Here is a 19,858-nt window from a genome sequence, read left to right on the forward strand (position 1 = left end):
TTTGAATTTTTTACGCGACAGATTTTTATTTTTCAAAATTTAACGGTATTTTTCAATTATTTTTCACCACATTACTGTTATTCACTATACACAGCTATTAATAAATCGAGCTTCTTTGATTTAGCAATTGTTTACAATAAACCGCAACAACACTTTATTTGTGTATAATATTGACAAAAAACACAAAAAAAAAAACAAATTTAACACTTTTATGAGTTGGGTGTGACAAAAACAAAACAGAAATGTATTAATTAATGAGCGCGCGCTGGACGCGTGAGCTTACGCTGCGTGCCATTAATATTCACAAAACAAAAAACACAAAAAATAAAATACAAAAAGAAAAACATAAATAAAAAAAATTAAAGAGAAAAAAAATTAAAATAAATGAAAACAAAATAATACCCTTTGCAAATAAAAAAAATTTTCATACACGAACTAAATTTTGATACTTCAGTCTACATGGCAGCTATAGGCTAAAGTGGTCCAATCAGAAAAATTTATTCGAATAAAGTAGCATATCCTTCGACAGTAATATCTGCAAAAATTTCGTTAAAATATCTTATAAATTTAAAAAATTTTCTATGCAAGAATATGATTTTAAACGTTCAGTTTGCATGGCAGCTGTATGCAATACTGGTCCAATTAGAAAAATTTATCCGAATAAAGTAGCATATCCTTGAACAGTAATATCTGTCAAAATTTCGTGAATATAGCTTATCAAAAACAAAGTTTTTCATGCAAGATTGTGATTTGGAACCTTGAGTTTGTATGACAGCTATAGTTTATAATGGTCCAATTAGAAAAAAAAAATTCAACATAAAAGCATATTTTTGAAAATTAATCCATGTCAAATTTCGTGTAAATATCTGGTCAAGTAAAAGTTAGTGCTCCAATAGCCTGTACAGGGTATTAAAACACAAAACACAAAAATAAATACAAAAAAAAAAAAAATTAAGAACGAAAAAAATAAATAAAAAATTATGAGCTCAGCAGATGACAAAAATATGACGCGTTCCACCACATGCCGCCGAGGCACCCGCCGCACTGACGTCCAAATGAATGCCACAAGCTCAAAGCAGAAACAATCAGAAGTTCGATAGGCGAATTGCCGACAAACACATTAATATGCTACATGTATACATATACATATATACACGCGTACATGCGTATGTAAATCAGTGTAATATCGTGCGCGAAACCGACCACAACAACAACAAGCACGCAGCTATTAGCTGCTGAAATCAAAATAATCATCACCAGTTATAGACATTTTCGAACACACAAAAAAACCTAAACGAGTATAAATTATAAACACTTTGCGCCACAAAACTGTACAAATGTACATATGTATGTGCATGGTTATATTTATGCAGAGCTGTAGATGTAAGTATGTATGAATATGTGCGCCAAATGAACTTACGCATTCAATTGTTTAAAAAAGTAGCTTTAAATGTGCTAAGCTATATACAAACACACACACACACACATATGTATATGCATAGTATATTGAGGAAATTTTGTAACTTTAAGGACGTCAGCGTGGGCACTAAGCTCGGCGCATTGCATTTCCGCTTCATTCACACCACAGCAAATTAGCAGTTACTTGACTTTTCACAAGGGTTGTGCAATAGGATTTCAATTCGTAACGATTTATCATGACACTGACCACTAAATGCAATATATTCGATTTCTTCAAAACCGTTTCGCAACACTTGAAACAAATAATCAAATCAGAATCATATTTTTATTGTACACACAAACACACTAATATCCGCACACGAACGCTTGTACCGTCCGTCGATAATAATATAATATGCACGCTTCGTCACAATAAATTTCTAAATTCGTTTTCGTTTTGGTTAAAAATTTGTAATTTTTATGCGAGTATCTGGCGAACCGTTCGAACGACATGCAAATACGACGGCAGCTAATCATAAACTGTTGCCGCTAAAATAAGCCAAATGAGAGGCAAACCTTTGGAGGCAAAAAACAAAAAACAACCAAAAACAAAAAAAAAATTAATATATAACAACAACAAAAACAAAAATATCATACAACTCATATACAAATATGCATACATATACAAAAGCCATCAACGATAAAAATGAAAGCCAGCAAGAACACATATAAATGAAGAAATCCAAAAATGATTTCAATACGTACTAAAGCAACAAAAACAATTACATGCAAATACTACATGCAAAACGGCAATAGAATGAGGTGTACAAAAACAAAAACACACTTCGAAACAAAAAACAAAAATCGAAAATAAACACGAAGTGCCAGTGAAAACAAAGTAAAAGCAAACTGTCTATATAGAATTGTAACTAACACAACCACCAACAAACCACAACAGGCAGTCAATCTTGACGCTATTTGGTGAGTCAAGCGTTAGTAGTGCGGTAAGGCGGCGGGCTAAAGGCATTTCGATTCCAACAAATAGTCTTACACGGCATTCGCACATTCCACTAAATTGCCGGCACTATATTTTCCGGCGCTTTTTTTTTTTTATTGAGTTTGTTGTGTATGAAGAAGAAAATGTGGATGGGAACTACAAAATAAGTGGGTACCAAACAAACGCTCAGCTGTTTGTGTAATGCTTACGCGCACCAGCGTTGGCATAATAATTGTTTTTGCATTTTTGTTTTTTTTTTTTTTGTTTATAAAACCAGTGTTTTAATTTATATTTATAAGACTTCCATTTGCATAAAGCATGCTTTTCACGAAATGCATGTGTATAAAAAGTTTCAAGAAAAACACAATTTCAAATGGTGTATACAAAAAATATATATTTTTTTTTGTAAAAACTATAAGAGTTCATACTCAAATGGCTCAAATATAAAGCACAACATTTCATAAGATCCTGTGATCTATGCAACAGCTAATTGTGCAGCTCATATTAAAAGAATGATAGGAGGTAATGCACTTATAATTAAATTGAGACGACTCTCGACGTTTTGCATATTTTAGTGTTAATTTCTCTGGACACTGCTGTTGCTGTAGAGGAAAAATATATTCCGGTTATAATTTTGCATAATGCAAACGGGATGCTAATTTTTAAATGGTTAGATTCTAAGTCCTGCTTCCTTTTGTTATGTGGAATGTGCGACTTTGGCCTCATTCAATAGAATTTACTGAATTACAAATACCTCTACTTAAACCAGCAGATTTTATTATAAATATTTATATCTGAGTATATATGTATGTATACAGCAAATAGTCCTTAAAAAATAATGGCAAAGGAGAGTGGTACTCCCAGGCGTATAAGTAACAAATTTTCTTCGCTGGAGATGGGATTTCCAATTTTTATGGCTATAATTGCAGAAAATTAATAACTAATACATTAAAACCCATACTTTTAGTCCTAAAATATAATTTAAAAGCCACAAAGAATAAATAACATTTATTTTATTATTTCTAATTTTTTAGATTTATTTTAGCCAATACATTCCCATAAATAAAAAAAATCTAATAAGAAAACTTTGAAATGAAATTTGAACTGATAAATAGAAGCAGGATTATTTAGCAGGTTGTTATTGTTATTGTAGCGGCAAAAAAGCTCCACGAAATAATTTGGAGGAATGCTGTTGGATTGCGAGTCCTTAGCCGGAAATAGATTTGTTCGCATAGCAACCTTACGCACAGTAACTCAGGGTTAGAAGTGTATATATTTAGTGCCTTAATTGGTTAAGCAACTAAAATAAGTAACAAATGGAAATTTACACCAGATACTTATAATTCAGGTAAATTACACCTATATGTATATATGTATGTCAGTCGTATATATGTAAATATATGATCACCTAATACTAGCATTCAAATTATAAAAGAAAACATAATTCTTTCCATTAATAAAGCCCACTCCATAACGAAGTGATGTTTTGTTGAAAGTGCGATTCTGTAGCACTTTCGACGTGCATGAAATTTAGGTCAATAAATATGCAGTTGCGATAAAAAAAGAGGGGGCGGGTCACGCAAATCTTCAATACAGGCTAGTGAACGTACGCAGTGTTCCAGCGATTTGGTATTCCTTTCATACATGCGTACAATAGTTTATTAAACTCAATTCCAGAAATCTCGAAATAAAATAAAGACTAAAATAAAAGTTTGCAAATATAGATTACTCACCAGAAACAAGTCGGTCTTCTTCGTGAGACATCTCAGTACCTTCCATTGTAATTTTGTTCCCTGTGTTCAGCTATACGTTCAAACAATTAGTTCATATTTTCTATAAGTCACTAATAAAGTGAGCGTACAATTTGTGCAAATATAAACGTTAGTATAATTGTTTTGTGAATTAAATAAGAACTATGCTGAAAATTAGTTATTTTTTCTACTCACTCAAATTGACAAACACACAAAGCAGCCATTTTTCTTCTTTTCACTTTGACAATTCACCATCACTTTGCTGTCAGTTTATTGCTTTGTCTCTATTCCCTTTCACCAAATTATGTAGCAAAACAAAACAAAGAATGGAACCGGTTTGTTATATGTTTTTCATAATACATAGGCCAACTATTATAACAACTATTATAAGACCAACCAGCGTAAATTCAATAAAATATTTAAAAGAAATAGTAGTAAGAGAATACCTAATAGCATTCTCATCATATATAATATTTATTTACGATTTCCTAGTTTTTGCTCTGCTCCCACATTCGTAAATATTTACGAATAACACCAAAGAAAATAGGTGCAAAGTTTGGAAAAAGGTTTGTTCGTTTGAAGTCAAACTATGCGCGTTCACAATAATCAACTAAGTCAGCGAAAGTCTAATTTGAGATATAAAAAAACTAAAGAATGTTTATTAGAAAAATATTATGATTTGGCACTTTCAAAATTTTTGAATAAATTACTTTTGCAATATATACCATGTTCATATCATGCAACAACATTAGTAACAAAAGGATTGTAATTTACTAACTTTTCTACTTCCTTTAAGAAATTTGCATATTTTTGTTTGCTCCAATTTTACGACTGGCAACTTGATGGGATTTTCAAGTTCACGATGGTTAACAAAGGATGCTATTCCGTGCTGTCTGGTGAAGATTATTGGTTATAAAAAACTTGAAATTTGTGGTTTATGAAAAATAAGATTTATCTAGGCAATATTGTGTGACCAACTTCATTAAGTTAGCAAAGAAAAGTATTTTTTCTACATTAAAGTTTTAAGTACATTCAATAACAAAACACAATGGCCAAATTACCTGGGTGTAAATTGGAATTCGTGCGCGATGACGATTATGTGGAGTATTTCATATTTCCAGAACTACCAGATAATTTAACAAATATACAAAATGAGTGCACAGAATTAGAAAGCCTCAGCACAACATTGCTTGCATTTCAAAAACAATGCTTAGAAATCGCTGACAAACGTGTGAATAATTATGGCTATATTTGGCACAAAGACGAATTTCACTTGCAAATACGCACTGAGTGTGCGCAAGAAAGATTATTGAACGATGAAATTAATGATGACTCCAACGATGCGCCGACAGGTGACTTCATATTTTTTTATTTTTAATTCATAAACATACCATTGTATGCACTATAATGTATTTTGTATAAAATAGCGCACGCTCTGCCCCCGCATTTGCATGGTGTTACACATTACGGTGATAATATTGAGGACGAATGGTTCATAGTGCACCTTTTGCATGAATTGACACGTGAGATTCCCGGTTGTATTGCGCGCGTCATTGATGCCGATGGGGAATTCCTTTTAATTGAAGCTGCTGATGCACTGCCTTCATGGGCTAATCCCGATAAATGTGAGCAAAGAGTAAGTAATCTTAATTTTTATGTATTCCCGTTACAAAAAATTTATGAATTTTCTTAGGTTTATATCGCAAATGGGCACATGCAACTGGTGCAGAAATTAACAACAAAGTCTTCGAAAAAGTTACCAGTGCGCAGCGCTCTGGAAAATATACGGCAAAGCCCTACACTCTATCGTGTGGCAAAAGAGATTCAAGATTGCATAGATGAACGTTTAAAGGACTTTACGGGTATAACCAATCCAGCCATACATCGGCAAATCGTGCGTTTACCTTTGGGTGTTGCTGCACTGCTCAAGACGCAGCCATCATTGATTGCACCAGCGGTGCGTGCTTTCTGCGAACGTGATTCTATTGATTTAAAAGCTTGTCGTTCAATGCGTTTTTTCCCACCCGAGCAATGCGTTCGTTGTAGTGTGCGTTTTACACGTTGTCTCTACGCAATGCTTATGCACACCGATTACAAGCCCGATCGGAAAGTTGGCTGGCAACTCGATAGTAATACCAATTCGGAGCAATATAAAGAGCAAATTATAGGCATAAAAATTGCTTGTGGTTTTGAAATTCTGGCATCGCAGGCTAAGAGTGCCGATCAACAAGAAAATGAACCGGCTTGGCGTGCATATGTAAACAATTTGTCGTCAAAAGGATATTTTAGAGAAAATTTAGAGGGTTCAGAAGAGTATAAACGGCTTTTGGGTGATGCACGTGAATATTTTACTAAGAATAAAGAACGTTTCCGCACTGCTCCTTTGGTGGGACGAGAAATTCTTAATTTGTTGCAAAGCATGGAGATTTCTGCAGATCTCTTTAGTGATGAGGAAAACAATTTGGAGGTAAGAAAAACATGCCGTTATTAATTCTGTTATTGCAACATATATAAACCATTTCAGCCAAGCGATTCAGACGATTGGTTAAACATTAGCGCCGATCAATTGGATGCAATGCTCATGGAACGATATGGCCCTAAAAAGTTATATAATCCAAATGGTGACATAAACGCAGACGAATTCACCAAAAATATTGCCGATTTTCTTGAAAAGGAATCGTTATACGAAGGCATAGGTGATGATGACGACGAGGACGATGGCGATGGCACAGAATCAGAACCGGATGAAATTGAATGTGCTGCAAGTTCAAATAGAACAACAATAGATGAAACGAAAGCAAAAGTTAGAAAAAATCACTCTATGCGAAAAGCGTGCAATCGAAATTCAATTATTAAAGAAAAATCAGAGGACAACATTAATCAAAAAAATAAAAATCACGAATCCGAAGATAACACTCATGTACGAAACTTTTTGGACTTCGTTATTCCCGAAGACAAATGGGACTCCAATTCCGAAATGAGTGACTACGAAGATGACGATAGTTTGGAGCATAATTTCGAAGCAATGTCGAAAACGGATAAAAATATAGATAAGCGTATCAAAAAGTATATGGACCAAATGGATAAAGAGTTGGCCAATACTACAATTGGAGAGAGTTTCGAAAATAAAAACGCAACCAAATGTACTGATGATGATTTCGATGACATCGAAACTTTTCAACCTATCAATATTAACGTTAATACGCTCAAAAATATAGTAGCTGGCTATAAATCACAATTGGGCGGACCAGGACCAGTTTCTAATTTGTTGAATGCAATGGGCGTTGGCATGTCAACCACGACAGCGTTGGATAGTGACGATGATGAAGCGGACGAAGAATTGAAAGAGTCTAGAGTGTAAACTGAAATTATCAGTGAGTTATTTACATCACTTTCTACCCTTCCGATATGTATGTATATGAGTACTTATTGCAAAAACTTTTGCGCACATTTAAAAATTGTATCCAAAATCAAGGTCAAATGTAAACCCATATCCTACAAATGAATATGTCGAAAAATACAACTTTTTGAGGAAGCATAATATAAACATGCAATTATTTATTTGTTCATAATAAGACAAATGAAAGAAAAAATGTCATCAATTTGAAAGAAATAGTGTTGAATAAACCTCATGTAGCACCATCAATTTCTTTAATTACTAATCTTTTGACGCAGGAACAAAGTTCCCATAGTCTCGTCGTATATTCATTGGCTGGTGTGGACGTTCATCTCGGTCACTACGTTCCCGTTCACTGCCACCATGGAAATTTCTATCATAGACCTTTTCATTGTGGCGCCTATTGTTATGTCTTTGGTAAGGCCCACCACCTCCACGATGCCCCCGTTCACCACGATCCCGTCCGCGATTATTCCATCCACCACGGTTATACCGTCCACCGCCGCGGTAATTATTACCGGTTCCAGCAAATCCCCAGTTTTCAACTATCGGCGGATCTGCCAGTGGTTTAGAACAGTGATTCGAAAATTCTACGTCTTCATCAGTGAAACGATTTGCAAATTCCTCTTGACATTCATCCAAAAACTGAATATCCTTATCTGTCAGTCGATTGATTTTACGATTAGGATCTACCATATTGAATCAAATTGTTTATTTTTTAAATAGTTTTAAATATCACCGTCTAGCAAAAATATTAACAAAATATTTAACCTAATTTAAATACGGATTTACGAAGACTAATTACGAATGTGTGACAATAAGAAACATCAAAACATTGCACTCAGCTGTTAACAGAACATTCACAATGAGGGAATATACGTCATAAATGTTTTATGGCTATAGATATTCTCAAATATCGTTACATTAATAATTGAAACACGATAAAAATTAATAGACCGTGAATTTTTCGAAAAATAAAACTGTTTCATTTTATTTTTAACATATTTCTCCTAAAATATACACTAACACGAATAATGTTTAACTCAAATTTGTTTTCTAAGGTTGAGAGTCCCTGGATTTTCTAATGCTACTGTGAATGCAACTTTTTTTTTATTTATTTTATCTTGTGATATAGTGCATTGCTTTTGTTTGGTTGAAAATATGACGAACTTTATACAAAAAATGTGAAAATATTTAAACAAAGTTTTTCTAATTATTTTAGAATAAGTAATATTAAAAAAGTGAAATTTCGTAAATTCATCAATGCACTTTTAAAACTATAAAAACGTCCACACCACTGTCATGCCTTGTGCATTGTCTGCACCCGCCACTAAGAGCCCATTAAGTCCACTCTATACGACAATTTCAATAAAGTGTACATCCGAGCTTCAACGTGTTCACCGGTTTCTGCAAACTCAACACTCACTACCACTTTATAAGCAAGAGCACACATATTGACCAAAATGACTGAATATATAGCCTTTCGATGGTTACGACGATATAAATTATTCTTTTTCGTGGGTCTCGTAATACTAGGTGTACAAATTTTTCTCGCCTACAAATCATTAAACATAACTAGCTCCAATGTGATTGCTGCAAATACAAATTTATTTTCGGCTAACACTGCTGCAGCGACAGAATATATAAATTATCAAACCAAGAAACGATCTTTGAATCAAGGCGCTGGGAGCCAGCATTCTGCCAGTAGTATAGGCGATACAAAAGTTGTGAAAACTGATCGAAAAAGTGACGATGCTAACTTACGATTAACACAAACCGAACGTTTTGGTATACGACCCGAATGTAAAATTACATCCAAGGAGGCCATATCAGCATTGCAGCGAGCCAAAACTAAAGACTGTCGCAAACAGATTGCTCATATTGCATGTGCAATTCAAGAAGGTAATTTCTATGCTCAAAACTTGCCCAGCTACTGTCCCGCTGGCAATCATACCGCAAATTATCTGCTTGGCTGCTATCAGGACGAAAAAGAATATCGCTTACTATCAGGCTACTTTACTAATTTCAAAACAACAAACTCTCCGCAAAAATGTATACGTCTCTGTCTGCAATCAGGATTTCCTTATGCGGGACTACAATACGCTACAGAATGTTTTTGTGGCGCAGATGCACCGCCTTTGTCAGCCAAATTGCCTGACTCTAGTTGTAATATGAAGTGTTCTGGAGACCCCAAAAGGCTTTGTGGTGGTTATTTCAGTATGAATGTATACGAAACTGGCATCGCAAGTAAGTACATATCCTTTTAATTAATCGAACAAAAATTCAATTGCAGCGGACATTGCATAATCCCATATATTTGCTTTACTACTTATGTATGTGTGTATGTTTATTTTGTCAGCAATTAAGTGTATTTCCTTTTTTTTTTTGCAGAATTCAACCCACATATTGCTGACACAAAAATTTTTAGCCCGGATACTGAGCGTGTACGAATTGCATTTCTGTTGACGCTTAATGGACGTGCTTTGCGACAAGTGCATCGATTAATTAAAACGCTCTACTCACCAGATCATGTGTTCTACATACATGTGGATGCGGTAAGTTTGCTGTTAATTTACACTAGGTGTTTATACCCTAAACGGTGTATGCATATTAAGTTTACTACGAAAGTTTTAACAACCAGATGGAAACGACGAAGAACCTGAATCGATATCAATCGATCATGTCCATCTTTCTGTATATACGCGAACCAGATTTTTGATATATCTATTTAAAGGATTGCATTTCTTGAAAACGGCGAAATCGGACCACTGTGCAAAGCAAAGTGAAATTCTTTTACGGAAAATTGTTTATTTGTGAACGGCAACATAGTGTGGATGCAACAAATTTTATGTTTTGTCTTGGTTTTGATTCAGATAACAATTATTTAAAAAATAAAGATATATAGCATGTGTATGTTTGTTTGCAATTCACGGTTTTTATTAATAAATTCCATTTACTTTGTCATTTTAGCGTCAAGAGTATTTGTATCGGAAGTTATTGGAGCTGGAGTCCAAATTTCCAAACATACGTTTGGGCCGAAAACGTTTTTCCACCATCTGGGGCGGTGCATCCTTACTTACAATGCTAATGCAATGCATGGAGGACCTACTGGCTTCTGAGTGGCAGTGGGATTTCGTCATAAATCTCAGTGAAAGTGATTTTCCTGTTAAAACGCTCGACAAACTCGTTACTTTCCTCACAGCAAACAAAGATTACAATTTCGTGAAAAGTCACGGACGTGAAACGCAACGTTTCGTACAGAAACAAGGGCTCGACAAGACATTCGTCGAATGCGACACACATATGTGGCGTATAGGTGATCGTGAGTTGCCCAATGGCATACAGATTGATGGCGGCAGTGACTGGGTGGCGTTATCGCGTCCATTTGTACATTACGTTATTAAGGAGTCCCCACAAGATCCACTACTACAAGGGCTATTGACAATTTTTCGACACACACTACTGCCGGCGGAATCATTCTTTCACACAGTGCTGCGTAATTCACACTTCTGCAATAGGTACATAGATAATAACCTACATGTGACGAATTGGAAACGTAAACTCGGTTGCAAGTGTCAGTATAAGCATGTGGTCGATTGGTGTGGCTGCAGTCCGAATGATTTCAAACCAGAAGATTGGTCACGACTGCAAAGCACCGAAAATAAAATGTTATTTTTCGCACGCAAATTCGAGCCGATCATAAATCAGGCGGTGCTCCTGCAATTGGAAGAGTGGCTGTTTGGCGCGCACAGCAAGGAAATTGTCAATTTGCATAGCTATTGGCAATCACTATACGACGCAGTGGATCCGCCAACAACCGGCGATGATTTGTTGCGCACCATAGGTGAGAGTTTAGTACGCTTGGCGGCACAACACACACACACACGGCCCGGGCGCCTACTCGAGTTAACACATTATCTACACAAAGACGAATACAAAGGTTTCCTAATGCGTTACGAACTAAACGAAGCATCACATAATCGCACACAAGCGTTTGAAACGCGCATAAGACCCGCCGTGTATGTGAAATATGCGAAAAATTCCAAACTTGCCAAGCGTTTACGTAATTTCGAAGTTGCCTCCGATTTCGATCTGAAGGAGCAAGTGGCACGTAATTTTGCTAAAATGCTTGGTCCTTACACGGATCTTGTGCTCAGCTTTACATTAACCGGCGCCGGTGCGGCGGCGCAAAACGATGCTGCACATTCATATAACCTCACACTTTTGTGGATAGACCCGCTTGGCCGTCTACAAGACTATAACGAATTGCATATAGAAGACTCGCAAACGGACGCAATTAACTACTCTAAAGCTGTTTTGAATCAACCGATAATGCCCGGCATTTGGACCGCCAAGCTGATCGGTCGCAGTGCAATATATGCGCAAACTAAATTTCTCGTCGTACCATTAACACTGTCAGCGGGGAAATCACTCAAACCGGAGCGCGCAAAGTTGGTGAACGGCGGTGCGCCGCCAACGTTGCCTGACAGCTTCGAAATGCCAGCTGAATGGCGTCAACATTTGCCAGTAGCAATGGATGAGCAACGACGTCAGAAAGAAGTGTCCAAAGCGCTGCGTTATGGCGAAGATCTACAAGCTTGGGTCGATGATTTGGTGAGCAAATTCTTCTTTATGCGTGAGACGTGCGCTGTGGACGAGCAGGCGTTGCAAATGAAATTTGCCGAACAGCTGTCGCTGCATTTATGCCGTGAGACACCGTGGAGCTCACTGGCGCACGATCCGAAAAGTGATGTTTACAGTTTGCTCAAAAGTTGATGAACGTATTTACAAATGACATTATTTTAAATTGTTTGTCATTGCTTAAAATTATTATTGCATTTAAGACTGTGTTCACACGTTGACAGTTTTGTCGTCCAAACCGTTTTTTTTTTTTTTTTTCAAAATGCAAAAAATTGTACGACTCAAGTTGGCGAACCAAAACATACTCTGCCGATAATGTTCAACAAAAGACCACTGATGTGAACTCGGTCTAACGGAACATATTTTATATTTAATAACCGCGCATACATACATACATATTTGCATGTATTTATTTATTATTGTTCGCCACATTTATGCCATATGCCAAATAGCATACTTTTTTGTACTACTGTAAGCAAAACCAAAGGTTACGTTACTGGCAACGTAATCGTTCTTGTAGCCATAATTCAAATGTCAAATGTTGTTGCATGATTTTGCAATTTAAAATTGCGCATGCGTAAATAAGTTTAAAGTAAATTTAATATTCTTGTATTGTTACACATATCTCGCGGAAAATTGTAGCCAATTGTTTTTTTTTTTTTTTTACTAATTTTAAATCGGAAGCGCAATAAAGAAGCACATCATAGCATTACATATAGCAAATACATTAATTATACAGGAATTTTTATTTAATTATGCTGGTAAAGTGTCATAAACTCACACTTTTCTCGAGCATAATTAGCAATTTTCATTATTTAGTGTTTATGATAGATATTAAAAGTAAGTTTACGTCTTGTGATACAAAGTGAAACAAATTATTAATTTTATTACTCTTTTGCTAATCAAACTCATATTTGCACTTAAAGCTTTGATTAAATAACTGCACTATACATACAGACATTATACAACAATACATATTGATATGTATGTGTTTTCCGTCTTTTTTAAATGATAAACTTACACAGGATGGTTTAGCTATTAATATTCAAACTCAGCTTAACTAATGTTTCTACCACTAAAATAATACAAAGAAAAGCAAAGAAACAAATACAAAGAGATACATACGTAGATTTGATAAATTTGTGCTAATTATGACTTCAACAGCCTAGCGATATTTTTTGTTTTCGCTAACGAATTTATTACTAATATATTTTTTATGTTAAATAACGCAACTTTTCAATATTATTATGTAAATTATTTTTCGAAAAGTCTAGTAACTAAATTAATATGTAATATATTTTATTTATAAACCTAAATAAATTTTTGCCATGCAAGGAGTTGTTGTGATTTGCCTTTGAGTGGGGAAAAGTAATGTGAAGTTTGTATTAGAAAGGATAGCAAACTTCAATAGACAATGTAAATATTTATGAACATACATACATATGTATGTAATAAGCACATATGTACACACACATACATATGTATGTAATAAGCACATATGTACACGTACATAGATAGAGTGATTGAACACGCAAGAAAATAGTTAATTATATATGTAGAAATTAAACTGTAAAAATATACATCAGTTCCAGTCACAATTTTTTTTTTTAAACTTTAACACACCCCAACTTTTAGTTTAACTCTAATGACCTGTTAGCAGCAGTTATTAGAAGCGTACCGAAACTTTATAATAAATGAATTCTAAAACAAAATTTAATATATAAGCATATGAAACTTATAAGTTTCAATTATAACAATTTACCGCACTCATAATTTCAAAGCAAGAACCTTTTACAGCATAACTTTAAACTTTGCGATTCAACTTTAATTCATTGTTAATAACACTTGATTTCGCAAATAAACACACTCACAACACTAAAAAGGTTTCAAATAAAAACAGCATACTTAAACTTTTATGAAGCACTCTAATTCATTCCTTCTATTTCAAACATAATTAATAAATAATAATAGCGATTTTAGGAACACTTTATATGCACAGATCATCATCTGGATCTTCCTCCTCCTCATCAAAATCATCGCCATCATCGGGAGTGTAGATAATTGAACTTTCATTGGTTTCAGATGTTCTATAATGACACAAAACAACACTTACATTAAAAAAAAAAGACAAAAGCACATAATAATCACAACGAACAACACATACTTTTCATAAGGCAACTTGAGTGTATTGCGCGCGACCATTTCATCTTCATTCAACTCGATTTTGAATGTTGTACCTGGTGTATTCGTAGTTGTTGTTGAAGTAGCTTTGGCTGCTGGCGTAGTCTTTGGTACGTTTCGTATTGCCTCAACTAGGAATTCATTTTTTGTCTTTGTATATGTATATTTTTTGTTTGACACGCCTCCACCGGTTTTTCGTGTAACAATGGACAGAGTATTGCTTGTCTCCAAGTGCAACACTAAATCAGCTTGGTATTCGAATGCGCCTACCAAATAATCGGCATGTGGATGCACTAGATTTGCCGGAGTCACCCATAGAAAAATACGTTGCACTTGCTCGCATTGTTGGAGTCTATGCACAAAATATATGATTTTCTCAACACTTTGATAGCACAACAGATCGGCAAGTGGTGGCAAAATGGCATTACATTTACTTTCATCACTTGCGCATTTTTTATAGAAATTAATGAATGTTGGCCAATTTTTTAAATCTGTGCTAAATGGCAGTGTTTTTATGGTTGACTTTTCGTCTTGTCCCTGCTCCCGCAGCAGTTGACAGAGTATATTGTGCGCAATCTTCTCCTGAGCTGTTTCATCTGTAAACAAAAACAAAACTGTGTAAGCAATCAATTGGTGTGAATTATGATAACTTACCAATTATTACCACAAAACGTTGATTGGTGATTATCAAATTTGAAAGCATTGTTTTTAACAGAAATTACGGAAAGCAAATAAAATAAAGACAAATCTGTAGAAACACGCTAAATTTATTTATTTACACAACTGCACTATCTTCCTCTTCTCTATGTTACATGACATTCACAATAGCGTGCATTTCAATTATATAAAATTTTATTGTAACATGAAATAATGAAATTTATTTGAAAAATGAGTTTAATTTCAGTACAACCTATTTTTTAAGTGTTTTACGTACAAAAAGTGGAATAGCGCTTGCTAGAAGCGCTTCTGACTCGTATTTAGTTTTGTGAAAATTGACGACTTTGCGCCAAACGCATTGCTAGTGGTCTAACTAGGTAAGTAACCGCCGCGCCAACTTTTCGGCAAATTTCATAAATTGTTTCTTATACTATTTATGTTTTTGTTGTTGTTACAGCTGCAATAAACGAATAGTTTAGGAGATTACTGCCGCGTTGATAACCTTTGACCGGATTCAAGCAAATCAGTCCTCACGCGGACTCTTTATAGATATTAATGAATTTATTCAATTTCAAAATTATAGCTCAGATGCTTATTAAGTACATATAACATATTATACTTGAAAAATTGAGGTTAGATTGGTAATTCGATGAAATCTGACACCATTGAAAAGCGTTTGGCTCCAACGCTGCTAATTGTCTAAAAAGATTTCCGGTTAGATATTTGTTATAATAAGTCAAAGTTGTTGTTGTGGGAGCGGCAGAAAACGTTGGTAGCATAACGTCGTCGTATAACATTGCGGGTTACAATCCGAACATACATACATACATACATACATCTCTAACAGGTTAGTGCATTCCTAATACTTTCGTATTTCGTATTTTGATAATAATTTATTATAATATATACACTAACATAATATTATTTGCCACCAAATGTGCTCTCACTACTTATTGTATATTTGACAACTTAAACGCCATTTGTTTCAGTTGATGTGTCCTTAATTCCTTGTAGACACGGCGTATGAGTGATTTCGCTTACAAACTCATTTGTTGCAAATTAACCATGAGTGGTCTGGTTTGGTTTCTGTAAGCAAATAATATTTTTTTTTTTAACTCGCTAGAAGCAAATATTTGATATTTCGAATATTCTGAGGGACAAATTACGCAGAATACCCAAAATGAACTAAGAAACCCCAATATATTTATGTAAAATGCATACATCTGTCAAACATCGGTATGTGTCGGGGTTCCATTTCATATATTTCGGAGATTTTATTAATGCCTAAAACAAATTTTTGGCACCTATTTAATATTTTTGCGATTTCCCTTTGATTATGACTATTTTCTTCCAAATTTTTGGCGCACAATACTTTTTCCTTTGAATAATGTTTTGCTCGTCCAATTTTTCCACATTTCATAAATGCATCATTAATACGGTTATTCTTTCCACAGATGTAATTCAGCTAATATAACTAATTATTACACTTTTTAAGTTCAATATTTTCCATTTAAGAAACTATTTCCCGATTGAATATATTATTTTGTCATTAGGCATGAGGCACACTATTTTCACTTTTCAAATTGCAGTTAACTGTAAGACACGACAATGTTATCTATTCCACTTTTTAAAAGTACATACATACATACATATATGCAATTGTATTTATTATTATGCAAAAAGTTACTACATACACTTGCGGTCAATAAAAATGCACCACCACATTTGTAGATTAAATTCAGCTATATAATTGTAAATTTAAAAACATTTCTAGTAGGTCCCAAGAAATTATTGATTTTTGTATGAAATTGCGTTGAACACTGTTCAGTCGTCGTTGGGCTTAAGCTCGCCCGATTTAAACCCTATTGAGTAATTATGGGACATAATGAAGTGTGAAGTTGCTAACAGAAGCTAACAAATAAGAGTCAATTGCAAGTATAAAATTTTGATATGTATGTATGTGTGTACATATGTATGTATGAACTTACAAGACACTTTGGTTATGTATTCTTGGCACTCTACCCCAAGTAGTACTTTGCGAAAATTCAAAGAGAGCGCAAACTTTTTGATATTAAAATGACGATCCGAATCATCATCATATACATACATAATTATATATTTTAACGATGCATTAATCTCAGCCCAGGAGTTGGCAGCTCAAAAAATTCGTTTCAGAATTTTTGCTTGATATACATACTATATGTACTATGTGTAAAAGTAAATGCAGCTACATACATACATATACATATACTACTAATGTGTACAAGCTTAGTTTGCATATTGACTTTTGCAAACATACATATATAACTTTAATTGCAGAATTAAGTGAATTCCTTTGTTCACTTGTGAGTTCAAAATTGCCCGCATTTTTACAAAAAGTAGAAGCAATTGTGTTTTACTGTTCATACATATGCATGCAAGCTTATACCACACAGACTGTGTGCAAGTGTAATATAATCAAACAATACTTCTTGTTCGATACAAAAATGTATAAATATATAGAAAATACCTACATACCTATGTATATGCATTTGTGAGTWTTATTATTATTATGTACAAAAATATTTTTATTATATTATTCGCATTGATTCTTCATCATGCCAGACGGTAACAGCATGAGCTACACATTATCAGTGAACAATTGGTCTCGCAGTGATTGCATTAAAAGAACAAGACTTTCTCTTATAGTCGACAGTGATAACTGATCAGCTGCCCATAACAACTGAGAACTCGTTGATGAGTCATAATATGTACGTATGTAATAAAATGTACCATATGCTAAAAAAAAAGACTTTTTTATAAGAAAAAACGCAGAATTACTTATTTAATGGGGAATGTTTGTTGTCGTTTGAAAGAACAAAAGCAAAAACTCTAACAGTGTGATATCACACGATATCGGTGGCCAATCGACTGGCCCAAAACGTGAAAGTATCTCTGTTTTGTCGTTTGATCCATTAATTGGATGCGATGTGTGGGAAGTGGCGCTGTATTGTTGAAAACAAATATCGCCGAGATCACAAGCTTCAATTTCAAGCATCAAATAGGCATCAGTTTTGAAGAAATATGTACCGATGATTCCACCGGCCCAAAAACAACACTAAACCGTTGTTTTTTCTGGATGAAGTGGCAACCCTTGAATATCTTCCGATTGCTCTTCCTTCCAAATGCGGAAATGTTGCTTATTTACATACCCATTGAAGCAGAGACATTCTCCAATTGAAACTTTTCGTAAGCTTTTGTCACTTTATGGTCGTATTAATCGTCTACCTGTGCTCGCTATTCATTTAAATTTTTTTTTTTTTTTTTGCATATTGTGCAAAGGTCAATAAGACGAGAACTCCTCGAAGTAATGAAAATATTGCTGGCGTTCAGGCAAGTACTGCTATAGACCGCATTTTGTCGATTTCAAGATGTTGTTAAAAATTGTGACTGACTCAAACCAAAACCTGCGGCGTTCGGATAATATAAAATTATTCTCACTCAAGAACTGAAGCCATTGGCTCACCGTGAATGGCTAATATTGCCTTGGAACAACTTTAAAACGATAACGATTTTTTTTTTAAGAAAATCATCTTCTCCGATGAGGCCCACTTTCATATAAGTGGTGCGGTAAATAAACAAACCAGTCAATACTGGTGCGAAGAAAATTTATGAATAATTTATGAACAACCATTACATTCACCTAAAATGACAATTTGGTGGCCCAGTGGTTTTTGGCCGAGTGGAATCATATAATGACCGATATTGTCATTAAAGCGGTATAGGTCGATGATAACCAAATTTTTATGGCCGAAATTGAAAGAAGTTGATCCTGACAACATCTGGCTTCAACAAGACGGCGCTATGTGCCACACAACAAGTGCAATAATCGAATTATTGCGAGCAAAGTTAGGAGATTCGATTATTTCAAGAAATTATGACAATCAACAACAAACCTACTAAGTTCGGCCATAAAAAAGTTTCCGCAATAAACCTATCGTTGCACCTTTCTACATTACCACCAAACAAAAATTTCTTTAGCGGATTGAGCCTAATTTGTCAAGTTCAAAAAGTCTTATACCACCGCCGACATGTTGATTTTGATTAGTCACTTTGAATGGCAGTTAATGCCATAATGCTCCGGGTGCTTCTGAAAAATAAGCAGTGTCTTGGGGAGCAACAGAGGAGGGTGTAATTCGAGATCGATGTGTTAAGAACTATCTCAAAGACTAGTTCGCGTATATACAGTCAGAGAGACGGACTGACAGTCAGATATGGCTAAAGCGGTATACTTTATGGGGTCTCCGTCATTTCCTTCGAGGTGTTACGAACCTCGTGACAAGCTTAATTTACTAAATCTGAGTGTAACAAATCTTTTCCATACAATTTTTTCTCAACAGATTTCAGTTTACATGCAGTTCCCACTGAACGATCTCGCATATGCGAGTTGGATATCTTCAGAAAAATCCAGCTGTAAACAGACAGTGGTCCAAAATGAAACGCGGCTGATAGCATCAATGCACACCAGCCTTCTCAGTGAGAGTTATGAATAAGGAAGAGAACTATGGTTTCTTTCATACTAAAGTCTTTACTATAAAGCCTTTCAAGCTTTTTATATAAACTTTAAGTCTAAGAAAGACACTCTTTGACTATGAAAGACTAAACGGTTATGGACTTGTGCTAGCTATTGATGATTTGTACCAACAATCACTAACACTTTCATAGCTGGCAAAAACTGTGTATACCACTCACACTTCTTTGCTAAATATTTACAAGAGAGCCGCTATCAAACAGTTTCTTTATAGCGGTAAACTCCCGGCTGCCTGTAAAAGCAGCCACTGTTTGCGCAGATCGTCC

General features: G+C 34.8%; 5 protein-coding genes across 11 annotated transcripts in view; 2 read left to right on the top strand and 3 right to left on the bottom strand.

Moving 5' to 3' along the window:
- The window catches only part of LOC108968330 (protein furry), a 121,231-nt gene extending 116,768 nt beyond the window's left edge, over positions 1–4,463 (bottom strand). For 5 of the 7 annotated variants that reach the window (XM_018932295.1, XM_018932294.1, XM_018932293.1 and 2 more), the window contains exon 1: positions 4,129–4,328. In XM_018932295.1, the coding sequence (XP_018787840.1) occupies positions 4,129–4,174 (46 nt within the window). In that variant the 5' untranslated portion in view covers positions 4,175–4,328. The other 2 variants (XM_018932290.1, XM_018932289.1) reach the window with 2 other exon arrangements.
- A 390-nt stretch (positions 4,464–4,853) lies between these two features.
- LOC108968312 (protein ecdysoneless) lies at positions 4,854–7,792 on the top strand. Its single transcript, XM_018932259.1, has 4 exons — positions 4,854–5,498; positions 5,574–5,782; positions 5,840–6,613; positions 6,671–7,792. The coding sequence occupies exons 1-4, from the start codon at positions 5,195–5,197 to the stop codon at positions 7,505–7,507; spliced, it is 2,124 nt and encodes a 707-aa protein (XP_018787804.1). The 5' UTR covers positions 4,854–5,194; the 3' UTR covers positions 7,508–7,792.
- On the bottom strand, positions 7,789–8,346 carry LOC108968364 (RNMT-activating mini protein). The gene has a single exon (XM_018932352.1). The coding sequence runs from the start codon at positions 8,237–8,239 to the stop codon at positions 7,805–7,807; it is 435 nt and encodes a 144-aa protein (XP_018787897.1). The 5' UTR covers positions 8,240–8,346; the 3' UTR covers positions 7,789–7,804.
- A 420-nt stretch (positions 8,347–8,766) lies between these two features.
- Positions 8,767–13,292, top strand: LOC108968347 (xylosyltransferase oxt). The gene is made up of 3 exons (XM_018932335.1): positions 8,767–9,790; positions 9,935–10,098; positions 10,514–13,292. The coding sequence occupies exons 1-3, from the start codon at positions 9,007–9,009 to the stop codon at positions 12,317–12,319; spliced, it is 2,754 nt and encodes a 917-aa protein (XP_018787880.1). The 5' UTR covers positions 8,767–9,006; the 3' UTR covers positions 12,320–13,292.
- Positions 13,293–14,089: 797 nt separating this feature from the next.
- Positions 14,090–15,880, bottom strand: LOC108968348 (elongator complex protein 5). The gene is made up of 3 exons (XM_018932336.1): positions 15,020–15,880; positions 14,349–14,961; positions 14,090–14,271 (listed from the first exon to the last, which is right to left on the bottom strand). The coding sequence occupies exons 1-3, from the start codon at positions 15,066–15,068 to the stop codon at positions 14,172–14,174; spliced, it is 762 nt and encodes a 253-aa protein (XP_018787881.1). The 5' UTR covers positions 15,069–15,880; the 3' UTR covers positions 14,090–14,171.
- Between the last annotated feature and the right edge of the window lie 3,978 nt (positions 15,881–19,858).

This window comes from Bactrocera latifrons, unplaced genomic scaffold (genome assembly GCF_001853355.1).
Source record: "Bactrocera latifrons isolate USDA-ARS-PBARC rearing strain unplaced genomic scaffold, ASM185335v1 scaffold_21, whole genome shotgun sequence".
Lineage (NCBI taxonomy): Eukaryota > Metazoa > Arthropoda > Insecta > Diptera > Tephritidae > Bactrocera > Bactrocera latifrons.

Excerpts from the sequence above, each read along its gene's own strand:
- LOC108968312 (XM_018932259.1), top strand. The coding sequence starts at position 5,195 with ATGGCCAAATTACCTGGGTGTAAATTGGAATTCGTGCGCGATGACGAT. Across the intron at positions 5,499-5,573 it reads CTCCAACGATGCGCCGACAG|CGCACGCTCTGCCCCCGCAT; the intron begins GTGACTTCATAT and ends TGTATAAAATAG. Across the intron at positions 5,783-5,839 it reads CCGATAAATGTGAGCAAAGA|GTTTATATCGCAAATGGGCA; the intron begins GTAAGTAATCTT and ends GAATTTTCTTAG.
- LOC108968364 (XM_018932352.1), bottom strand. The coding sequence starts at position 8,239 with ATGGTAGATCCTAATCGTAAAATCAATCGACTGACAGATAAGGATATT.
- LOC108968348 (XM_018932336.1), bottom strand. The coding sequence starts at position 15,068 with ATGCTTTCAAATTTGATAATCACCAATCAACGTTTTGTGGTAATAATT. Across the intron at positions 14,962-15,019 it reads ACGTTTTGTGGTAATAATTG|ATGAAACAGCTCAGGAGAAG; the intron begins GTAAGTTATCAT and ends TTTTGTTTACAG. Across the intron at positions 14,272-14,348 it reads CTCAAGTTGCCTTATGAAAA|AACATCTGAAACCAATGAAA; the intron begins GTATGTGTTGTT and ends GTGTCATTATAG.
- LOC108968347 (XM_018932335.1), top strand. The coding sequence starts at position 9,007 with ATGACTGAATATATAGCCTTTCGATGGTTACGACGATATAAATTATTC. Across the intron at positions 9,791-9,934 it reads ATACGAAACTGGCATCGCAA|AATTCAACCCACATATTGCT; the intron begins GTAAGTACATAT and ends TTTTTTTTGCAG. Across the intron at positions 10,099-10,513 it reads TCTACATACATGTGGATGCG|CGTCAAGAGTATTTGTATCG; the intron begins GTAAGTTTGCTG and ends TTGTCATTTTAG.